Here is a 12,115-nt window from a genome sequence, read left to right as displayed (position 1 = left end):
GCCCCGTCGCCTAGCAACTGAAGTGGGGTGGGGCTGGAAGCATTGTGATTCTAGGAGCCGTGAGGGGCGGTCTCAGCAGTGAAAGGGAGGCTGAAGGGGCCGTTGTGGCGTGGCGCTGTGCGCTCACCTGGGGAGCTGTGCGGTGACCGCAGGGCACTTCGGGAGTTAATATGGGAGAACGCGAAAGAAGCCTGGCACAACTTGAGGCCACTCCCTCTAGTCCTATCGCTGTTTACACGGGAGAGAGTAACAGGAGAAGGAAGGGAAGATGTGGGTGGGAAATAAGAGTGCCACAGCTCACGTTCCTACAAAAACAGCTGCAAGCGCTGGCTGCAGCCCCCAAGTCCGAGCAGCTCACCCCTGAACCAAGAGGTCGAGCAGCAGGACAGCCTCTTCTCCCAGGCAACAAACAGGACCTGAGGAAATGGCCACAAGTTGTACCGAAGGAGCTTTAGGTTAGACGTAAGGAAGAGTGTTTCTCTCAGAGGAGCCAGGCACTAGAATGGCCTGCCTAGGGAGATGGTGGAGTCCCTGTCAGAGTCCAAGAGGTGTCTGGATGAGGAGCTATGAGATACAGCTTGGTGGCTTGTGGTAGCAATAGTAATGAGAGGACAGCTGGACTAGATGATCATGTAGGCTGTTTCTATGATTCTATGCACAGGAGCAAGAACCTGGAGCATAAAAAAGTAGCGCTAGAACCGGGTGTTGTCTGGTGTGCAGCAGGGCAAGGGAGGCAGAGGTGTCAGGGAGCCTTCACCCTAAAGCCTTGCACGCATCTTGTGCATTTACAGACCTGTCATGTTTTGAGAGGAATGACAATCCCTTCCATTCTGTAATTAGCGTTTCCCATTCCTGCAGCATGCTCTGGAACTAATTTTAAAAATCATTATATAATCTACATACAGATGATTGGAATCAATACATCATTTGCGTTTTAGAGCAGAAGATAAAAGAAAATGTATTAAGTTTAGAAATAGCTCAGGTGATGAAGATTTTCTTTAAGTACACGTGCTCCACTGCTGCATGACTGGCAGGAATTCACTGAAAGAAAAAATAAATTAGATTTTTTAATACAACATTAAAATATTTGATCCTTTTTCTCAGTCAAGCATTTGCTGTCATCCACAGAAGTTTACTCTTTCATGCAAACCACTGCATTACTAAGCTGACTCAGAACAGTCATTACTCAAAACCTACATACACATCAATAAATTGAAACGTGACTAATTTTAAGAACTATCAACAAGTCTCCACCTGAAATCTTCACCTTATGAAGAATGTGTCATTACCATTAAACTTCACCACTGTTTTATTCATTCTTAAAAAATGTTACATTGATTCGCCGTCTGTCTGCTGGATATCTCTGTAACTTTCCCCTTCTGCTAGGCACTCCTCACGTGTGTAATAAATGAAGTGTCACATCATGTATTGACTGTTTCCTGGGTAATTCAAATTAGCTACTTTTGTTTAATTAAGATACACTTGTTCTCCAGGCCTATAGAGCCCCCTTTTTTTTTTTTTTTCCCATCTTTCAGTGTTCTTATTTAAGGACACATGATAGAATTGGATTCAATGTACCTGTCATCTACAAGGTGAAGCAGGGTTAGAGGGGAAAACAATCAACCAAAGACACACACAAAAAAACCCACCAGCGAAACCAAGTAACACACACATCCAACTCTACAGAATGACCAACCCACCCACCACACCAAAAATCCTTAAGCCCCTGTATTTTGTGTCTGGTGTCAGGTAAACACCAGTCTCCTGCACACACACACACAGCCACATCAGTCATTGCATACACCAATAACGTGCACCTGAGCATGTATGAACTTGGTTTTATTCACACCTATGACTGCGTCCTTTATTATAAACCTTGTTGTGCGTCACAAACATGCGTAAGAAAAAATAATGCAAAGGAAACAGAACATTTTCTCCTTCATTTTTAATTTGGCTTCATGATGAAAATTCCATTTACAAGCCAGTAATAAGGAAAAGGTCCAGTCGGGCAGAACGAGCCATGATTGTACACTGCACATCAACACTTGGAGTGTATCATTTGGTTCCCTTCCAGTAAATCACACGACTTACAGCACAGGTGAAGCTCCTACGTCATTGCTGTTTCGCTCAGTTAGTTCATCACACACCACAGTCCGTTTCAACCTACCAGACAACTAGCAAGAAAAAAAGAACGCTCAAGTTGAGGTATTTCCTTTAAGAATTTACTGATAGCGGTATTTCAGAGGTAATGTTAAACCATATAGTTTTAAACATTGAAAAATGTACAAAACCAAGTTCGTTTTTAGAAAATATCATCCCTAGTCTTCCATGCATATTAATAAAAAATATAAAAATCAAATTTGTTGCACTGAAGCTATACTTCACATCCTGCAAAAAGTATCTGCGTTTCTGAACTCACAAACCACAATCGTGTTCAGTACACTACTTGCTTTTGCTTCTCAGCTACAAAGTACAGTCAGTTCAGTGCAAAGACAGTCTATATACACAAACCTTGGGAGCCACAGGAGGGAAATGTACAGCACAAAAACGCAATCAGGTTATTATTGTTACTGAGTAGCACTTTATATCGTTACAGATTTACACTGCATATCCAAGGCCTATAAGAAAAAGCTTGCAGCCAATGTGCACATTGAAACAGAGCAAGTCTGCTTGAGCAGCCTTGAAGTCAGCAGAAGTTGTACCACTGATGGAACAAGCACCTTCTACCTTGCAAGCGAGTTCCTACAACACAAAACTTCCAGCTCTATCAGCACAGGTTTTCAACTAAAGGCATCCTCTTCATGGCAGTGTGTAACTTGAATTCAGTAACGTTAAGAGAAAATGGGATCATTTAAAAACTTTTTTTTTTTAACTTTTGCATTTAAATTCTCAAGTGTGTTCAGAAACATAGCAATACTTTAAAATACGTCCTCAATGCAAGTCCAGCAATAATTCAAGAGATGAAGAACTTTATTTTCTGAATTATTTCTCAGCTTGTTGCTACTGAATTTTATTCTTCCAAACAATGACAACAGAAAAAAGATGAACTTGTAGCTACGATCCAATTAGAAACATCTTGCACACCTGCGTTGGGATAGATGTTGGGAATTACAAAAGGGCTTAGAAAGTGGTCCCACTGAACAGATGCCAGATATTTTCAATACAATGCCGGGACACTGAAGTCATATAGCACAGAATAAAAACTTAGCAATGCTTAGTCTTGGTCCTCCTCCAGGATACAAAATCTATCACTTCTAAAGAGATTTACTTCAGACTTCTATTGCTAACATTAGTGGTTTATGCAGAGCTCTTAAAGCCCGTAGAGCAATTACAGAAAACAATATAAACAAATCACTAACACAAACTATATAGACAAGCAGCTGCAGTTGATTTGCTTTTTGTCTAAGTATATACAACTGCTAAGGAGAGATGTTTATTCTAAGGGATCATAATCCACCTTCTTAAAAATACAATTTCTTTTAGATGCTTACTTAAAAAACTGCTTTTGTAGTCTAAGGAAGTACAGTAGTGGCTAAACTAAATTTCCTTCCAGAAATATAAGAAATTTTAGCTTAAACTTTACTATAAAAGAAAACATAGGACAAAAATATATACTTAGGGCATACAAGATTTTACAAGTTTATTTCTTTAGCATTTCAACTACAAAATTGTCTTCATGCTGGGTAGCAAATAAAAGACATGTATTTGGATTCCCCCCATATGCATTCACAGAAATAAACTATTGGATGAATTTCATTTTCAGTACCATGGTAGGATGAAAAGTGTCAGAGTTTCAGTTCTCTTCAGTATCCATGAGGAGAACTGGTTTACTGACATTTCTATACATACTGCATTCTGAACTTGGAATTAATCAGGCACACGCTAAGAGCGACAAAGTCAGAAGTCAATCCACATGAAGATGTCACTGTATTTTATTTCTGAATCTAATTCCTTAATGTTCATAGAAACACTTAAGCATCTCGAACACAAACTTGCTTTCACCTGGACACATCTGCAGTGGTTAAAGTGTGAGAAAAGAAAAGGCAGACACGAGTTAAAGCAGTACAAGGGGCCTTAGTTTGGGGTAGTGTTACAAGAATACAGCTTCAGTGTTCACCTGTGCCTTACTGGCCAGTAAAAGCAGTCTGTGAATGTCTGTTAAGATTAAGAGCAGTGAGGTCTCCCTCAGACTGCAGCCAACCTACAAAGAACGAGACAGCACAATTGACAGCTAGAGATACACAGACATAAATTCACCAGCTCAAGAGATGGAAAATATCCTTCTTTACTGTGGGAAAGGCCAACTGTACAGTGAGAGCTTTCCTGCTATGCCATACTTAATGACTTTACTACTTTCTGCTTCTGGAGCAGAAGTTCAGCCTGATTTTCTTAGAATGTATTCTTTGGCCCTGGAATGGCACTCTCAAGTAACACCTACTGATAATATCAAAATAGAATATTACAGAAGTCATTATGACTTGCTTCTTTTTTAGTCAAGATAAAAAAACTGAAGCTTAATGCTACATCCAAGATACTGTACAACGCCCTTCTCAAGATCTCCAAGCTAACCTCAAGTGAGCTGGGCTGTTTGCATGGGGCTGTATGAACATCTGCTCAGAAACAAGCAGCATAACAAATACATTGTTTAAAAAAAAAAAGAAAAGAAAAAGCACTTACTCTCTCCAAATTAATAGAGCCAACACCCTCCGTACCCCCAAATTAATTGGAAGGAATAACTTTCATGCAACCTGTCCTGAAGTGATTCTGCCGTTTTATCTCCACTGTTAGCGACCTCTTCACCAGTTACACCAGTTAGCTTGCACAGGAAAACTATACTATGCCACTTTGCAAAAGAACACAGAATGAGCAGCCTCTGCCATTATGTAAATAGCAAAATTACTTTGCCAAAAGAGCCTGCAAGGCAATCTAGACAGTCAGCTGTTTCAAAAGGTCTCACTGTTTTTCACAGGAATGGTGAACCCTCCATTGAAAAAAGTCTTTTAAACCTGCTTTCTCAATATCACCCACTTTTATTTAGTCCCATTGCATATGATCAAGCACATCATAACATCTGAGGGCAAAATAAGCTAGTTTTTAACAAAACACCACACTCTCCCACTTATAAAACATAATAACATCTTGAAATAAACCTGAGTGGTTTCCTAGAGAAAGGAGCTGTCTTAACTTGACCATATGAGATGAAATACTTACAAATGCAAATCCAGGCATGCTCTCTTTGCTGCTGTATTCTCTGCATTTATACCTCAGCATTAAATCACTTATGCCCATTTGGATCAGAGTGTTAGTGACTAACTTGTATACCTAGTTCACTGCCTTAGATATAGCACAGAATGACTGATCTTGTTCCTCTGAGGAGGTGCTGGAGGATTTTGCCTTTAAGGATGTCTTTCAAGGTTCCCATCACAGAGTACTTTTTTTCTGGCCTTCATTAAAAAAAAGAAAAGAAAAAAAAAAAAAAAAAAAAGAAGAATCACTTAAATATTGCTGGCTGTGCTGCTAGTGACTTGGACATTGCTTAGAAGAGGCTGCAGTACCTTCAGGACATCATGCTTTGACTGAGGAATGGCTGATTTAATTGCCAGCTGTATGAACATGTCCTGAAAAGCTAAATTACCCAAATGCCTATTTCAGTCTTCTGCTCATCTATGAGCCAGACCTTGAGGCTTCATTTGACTGCGGGATTGAACAAAGGCACAGATTATTAATTCTCATGTTCGTTTTCAAACTGTTGGACCTACTCTTCCTATTTTTATTTTAGGAAGGAGAACTAGCCTTACAAGCTGAAGTTCAGACACCTGAAAATTAAAAAATTATCTGCAGGGCTTTGTTCACAGAGAACTTCTGTGTTTCACTGAGTCTAGGAGCCAAAGTTAAATTTCGCTAATGTGAACATAGCCGACATATTTGTAACATGTGGACTTAATTACAGAACACTCCTGAAAGTGCTGCTAGAAAAAAAAAACAAAACAGAGGTTTCAGATCAAGCAGAATGCAGTAGTTGAACGTAAAGGAAAATTAATCTGACTTGATCAGGTTTTTTTTGTTTGTTTTTAAATCCAAAATACATTTCCTTCCTAGTTCAAGAGCCAAATATATGCAAAGCTGTGCTTTTATAGTTTCTGACATCATAAGATGTACAGCAGATGCTACTCAGGTCTGCAGCTTTTATTCTTCAAGTCCTTTCCCTATTTTTTATTTTTTCAATCAAAATACCGGTTTTGGAGGGTCAGTGAGCAGAATTAACACGAAAAGCCATACTTACCACATGATAAAATTATACAGGAAGTTTTGTTCAGTGATAAAACACAGCCTGACAGAGGAATGCAGAAATTAAATAAAAACATCTTCAGAAAATGTATCAAATTCTGTAAATGTTAAAGTGCAATAATCCCCTTCCCAGAAAAAACTTCATGAATAAAAACATTTTCCAAGCATCCCAACGTTTTAACAAGCTAACAGGTCTATGCAGTCTGCTTGAAAATATTAATAAACAGCTATGTACAAAACAACTATTTACTTCCTGTGGCTTTCTCTCTACAGAGATTGCATCACTTCCTCAATGCACACATCTCCTTTTCAAGTAAGCTTCATGACCTTCACATCAGGATTAGCAAACAGGCAGGGATCTGGTTACTTTTTTATCATAGTAAGAGGATTCTAGCTACATTGAAACATACATTGAAATACATAGTGTAAAATGGGTGCAAAATTAGGTCTACAAATAATTTCTCCTTTAGGCTCAGAATTTGCCTATAGTACCTTTTAACTGTATCTACTTACCACACTGCACTCATGAAAAATCTGCAATAGAACTCTGCCTTTCCATGGTAGAGACAGAGGCTTTGTAGCTCCTAAACTTTTGTTTCCATTTATACTTGTGTTTTTTTCTTTTCTTTTTAAATTACAATTGAAACAAACAAGTGAAGCAACGAAAAACAAAACACTTCTTAGATATCTTGGATTTCATTTTTTTCTGTGCTAAGTACATTCAAAGCACACAATATATTTGTGCAGCTATATCAGAATAACAAAGCCTTGACTGAGCATCTCTCATAGCATGCATAGAAATTTAGTCTGATGCAAGAGCTCTGCTGGCAAGGGATGGCAGTATTTCACAAAAGCAGCAAAACGCACATCAGACAAGTACCATGCCTTCACACCTCTGCTTTTTTTTTTTTTTTTTTAATGAAGGATCACTTATGAAATTGTTATAAAATACACTGATGTATGTTTCCCTGACAATTTAAGGTTTGTAAAATCTGTAACACTTTAGTTGAAAGCACTTACATGTTATTGTCTGTTGAATGGGAAAGGAACCTTTCACTTCTACCCTTGTAGTTCAGCAAGCTACTGAGAGTGTCACGACCCAGCTGGCTCCACAGTTGGGCACCTTTTATGTGGAACTACTAAAACATTTAATAGGTGAATTTGATGGACAAATTGCAGTGAACAGTGTTGCAGTAATGCAATGCCCTGCAGATCTCAACCCACAAAGTCTGAGTTTATGCCTTACACTAACATGGATTTTCTGTCACTACAAGGCAGTCTAGCATTATACCTTGAATACTCTAGACACTACAATCCCCTGGATACTCATTTTTTTAATTGACATTATCTGAAGTCTTAGCGATGTTTTCATGCAGACTGACCAGGACTTCATGTCTTATTCATCTTATTTCTCTACCTACATCAATCTCACAAAAGCAGGAACAAATGCAAGTCATTATAGAAACTGGTTGCTTGCTCACCAAGATGCTGTTCACCAGGTTTTTTCAACAGCAGCTCTGGATAGAGCTCATTGATGCAGTTCTCAGCACATCTTCACCATCCCGTGCCTTATTTGTTGGCATCTATCACACGCTGCAGCACCCTTTCAACCCAAACACTCTGCAACAGCTTGGCTGCACTCATATGCAGTTATTTAGCAGTTGTGATGAATGTAATATCTCTCTCACCAGAGAGAGACAAAGTTAACTCTTTGCCGTTTTAGAACCCCAAGCACCATACATAGAAAGCAGACGTGCTCATATTTACGCAGCTTTGGTCAGCTTGCTTTGTTGTTTTTTTCCAGATGTAGAAGGAGTAATTTTTTTTTTTCTCCAGGGCTTTTCTCACTAACGCTGTCCATGGGATACTAAGCTTTTCTCCTTTTCAGAAAAGTGTGTCACAGAACCCTGTCTCATCCCCTGCACTTTGAAATTCTCCAGTTCCCAATCTCACATAACAAACTGTCTTAAAGACAGCCAGCTTGAGCCAAGCACTGGTTACAATCCCACAGAGGAGATGTGATATGCTCAGACTCTCCAGCTCATCTACCTTGCCTTAAATACTGACTAAAATACACAACATATAATTACAGAAAATAGTTCCCAGGAGATCTATCCCTACAACCTTCAGGTTATAATCAACAAAATCAACAATGCCTTTTCTTTCTGTCCCGTTTTCAGAGCTTCCAGTGAAGGAAGGCTCCTCATTCCACCCAGAATACCCACTCCACATCTTAACTAGAAGTACTGTAAGACAGTTTTCCTAATGTTTATCCTGTCTTTCACATGAATACCTCCCGTTTCTACCATGAGCACGGAGTAAAGATTCTTCTCATCTTCCTTCTTGCAGCTTTTTCCATATTTGAAGACTAGTTCCATATCTTCCTCCAGTCTCCCTCCCCGGATTAAATAAAGATGTTGAAAGAATCATTGAAAATTTTCTTTCCTTCAGTCTCCATCCAGCCATCCTCATTTTCTCAAGTGCCCCAAAACAGACAGGTGCCTTATGTAAGGCCTCATCAATTCTTGATAACACAAATACCACCACCCATCTCACAGGCTTCAAGTGTTTACGCATCTCACTATGATGAACATCTTTTCTGCAGCAATCAGTTAACTGTATTCAGTTAGTAATGCTCAATACCATCCAGGTCTTTTACACAGTTATCCCCAACTCCCTCTGTGTACCTGACAACTCTCATTTAAGTGTAGTTCCTCATGTCTTAATTTCAAGTTGTGCCTACAACTTCTCATGATTGATGTCAGTCTAAATCTTGCCTGCCAACCAGTGGCACCCCTGCCAGCCTGGCATGCATTATCTAGGTAAATAAAGAAATTTAATTAATATCTCAAAATGAAGATGTACCTCTGCATAACCCCCCAAAAGCATTATTTCTTACATTATGTTTTCCTATACGTATTCTATTAAAGCCAGTTTCAATTTGGAGACTTCTCACAGACAGTTATGGATTTCTAAGGACACATTCCAATACCCTAAAATGCACTTTAAAAAAACAACAACAGCAAAAACTCCTATTAAAAAAAAAAAAAACACAAAAAAAAACAGACAAAAGCATCAGGCAAAAGCAGACTTCCTTCTGCTGAAATCCCACCCTTCAAATCTAGTTTTGCATTAACATGTGGAAATCAACTCTCAGTGACAGTTTTCCAGTTACGAAATCCTCATATTCTAGTGCAGCCTGCAGAATTAGTCACATAAATGATTTGAAAATAGACATAGTTTTTATTTAGAAGGAGAGCTGCCATCACAGTTCTCCTTCCTAGTCCTTCAAGCCTTTGGCTCATTTCCTCATCAGTGGAGCTATGTGGCTTTGCTAATTTTAATTTCTGAGACCTTTGTTGATAATTAAGGCATCTGGCTTTATAAAAGGAAATATAAGAAATGTTAGTACTAAATGTTTCTTTTTTCTTCCACCAATTCTAAACTTCTAACTCTAAATTTTAGACTTCCTGTACATTATACACAGTATATCTAATATTGCTATAGATATTTAACTGGCATTCCTTGTTCCGTGCCTTGTTGCTAGATTCTGAAGTAACTGCAATCTTTTCAAATTTGTGTTCATACAATTAAGTTTTTATAGTATGTTCCATAACAAGTCATCTGTATGTAAGATGCAGTATCTGTATGTATGTATCTGTATATATATAAGAAAAGACTTGCCTCAAAAGAAACCCTGATTCCTGATAAATATGATTGTGTAAACATCTGCCATGTAAATACTGGGTGGATATGAGTTGATTGTAAGACAAAAGCACAGTTTTATCATCTGTTTGCAAACAGCATGTGGCATGTCAGTTTGGGAAAAAATCATGTTTAAGCATCTGGAAGGAGTCTTTCCTTTTCATTCTACCATGGAATAGACTGAAAGAAATGTTGTCATTCAACGATAAAAAAAACAGAAGTAATCCTCGAGTTTTTGCATGACTGTTTCTGAACTGTTCACTGGAACTAAAACAAAAGGGGCCAAAATGTGCTTGCCTTGCTCAATGGCATAATCCCACTGAAAACTAGACTGACTATGCAAATATGAACAGCAAAATTTGGCCCCAAATAAACATCCCCATAACTAGGGAAAACACTAATCACCAAAGTGCACCGAACACCATAGTAACTACAGTTTCTTTATACATGCACAATTTGTGCAACACTTTGTACATGAAACTAGCCAGTGGAATATAAATAAGAGTGCTGCTTCCTTTTAAATATGAACATTAATAATGAAGCACATTCACATTTTTGCCTTTCAAAGTCCTTTTGGAAAAAACAAAAAAACAAACCTTCCCCAAGTAACCTGAAACATATCGTTAAATATAGCACACATGAATCAAAGAACAGTATTAAGGTAGAAGAACTTCCACACACAAAATTGGTATTTGCTATATAATTGGAGTGACTTATGAAAATTCCAAGAAAAGATAATCCTCTCACCAGGAGAGGAAGATAACAGTTGTAGTGTTAGTTCCATTTCTTCTGCAGGGGCTTGTTTTTATCTTCAGCATTTTCAGGGCTGAAGTCAGTACAGATACCATTTGGAGCAGAAAGAGATGAGGTCTCCAATCCACTCTCAGCTACCATCTGATCAGGATAGAGATAGTCTTCTGCAAAGTGTGGCTGCAATTCAGCAAATCTGTAGAAGTCATCTAGAAAAAAATGTTACACAGAATCAGTTCTCTGAAATAGAAGGACACTAAATTTGTGTACTTGCAGGATAAAAATCACATGATGTCTTCAGAGAAAATAGCAGCAGTTAACATAACACTATTTCCATGGCACTCAGGTTCTCAGCAGTTTACCACGTCCCCAGAACTAAGATGCCACAAAGGGTTATCTTAAAACATTTCAAAGCTGAACTTAGCTTGCATGGTGAAGGGAAAAAACAGGCTCAGATTTGCATTAAAATGTATGAGGACATGCCCTGACATAGCATCTCACTGTTCACTGGGGGAAGGGAGGAAGCCCTCCAGCTGAGGAACAAAGAACAGCATGAGCAGTCACTTCTTGAAATCTGGAAAGTCTCTTGCAAGCATGCCCTTTAAAATACTTTGCCTTGTTAATTCTCTTCAACCCAAATGCAGCTATAATTGCTGCCTCCCACTTCCAAGATCTTAGCATTCCAAAGCTCTTAATATTTTAGAGAACGACATCATGAGATGACGATGCGTTCAGTACTCAATTAAAATATCTATAATTCCATAATTTCAGGGTTTGTATTTTTATAAAACAATAGAAAGAGCAAGACTCACTCCCTCTGGAAGTAGAGGTGACTCCTTACTGCCAAGAATTTTTGTATTAAAAGCCCAGCATTGAAGCCTTGTCAGTGTGCCTTCATGACCGTTTGTTCAGACATCATTTAAACAAAAGATACCGTAGAGGAGCCAAGTCACAAGAAGCTATTTTATAATGTAAACTGACACTGGAGGAAGCCGGATATGAACACTGTCACTAAGTCACCCTGTCACCTACAGCATGTGGCACGCAGCCCACTCGAATTCACTGTTGTTACTGGAAGAGCTTGTGACCACACAACACTGTGAGCTGCTTCCAGCACAGTGCAGATGGCAACTGAAGTCACCCTTAGGAGGAGCAAAACCCAGTTTCCCCTGTGCCACAGGGTTGCTGTGGCAGAAAAAAATCTGTTATAGCTTTCTCTCTCCACCATCCTTGTGAGTGGAGTAAACTATCTATACTTAGCATTAAGTTCACACTGCACGAACTTCAAATCAAAGGTTTTTCTCCTGCCTTTATGATACAACCCCACTACTAACGTTCCTGATGCAAGCTGTACGTTCACAAAATTCCTTTA

General features: G+C 38.8%; 1 protein-coding gene across 1 annotated transcript in view; it reads right to left on the bottom strand.

Moving 5' to 3' along the window:
• Positions 1-1,879: 1,879 nt before the first annotated feature.
• LPCAT1 (lysophosphatidylcholine acyltransferase 1) overlaps positions 1,880-12,115 on the bottom strand; it is a 59,247-nt gene continuing 49,011 nt past the window's right edge. Inside the window, exons 14-15 of the mRNA XM_048940476.1 lie at positions 10,741-10,952; positions 1,880-2,174 (exon numbers count right to left, since the gene is read on the bottom strand). Of these exons, the coding sequence (XP_048796433.1) occupies positions 10,768-10,952 (185 nt within the window). The 3' untranslated portion in view covers positions 1,880-2,174; positions 10,741-10,767. The remainder of the gene's footprint in view (positions 2,175-10,740; positions 10,953-12,115) is intronic.

The sequence above is a fragment of the Lagopus muta genome, chromosome 3 (assembly GCF_023343835.1).
Source record: "Lagopus muta isolate bLagMut1 chromosome 3, bLagMut1 primary, whole genome shotgun sequence".
NCBI lineage: Eukaryota > Metazoa > Chordata > Aves > Galliformes > Phasianidae > Lagopus > Lagopus muta.
This window is presented reverse-complemented; position numbering and strand designations above follow the sequence as displayed.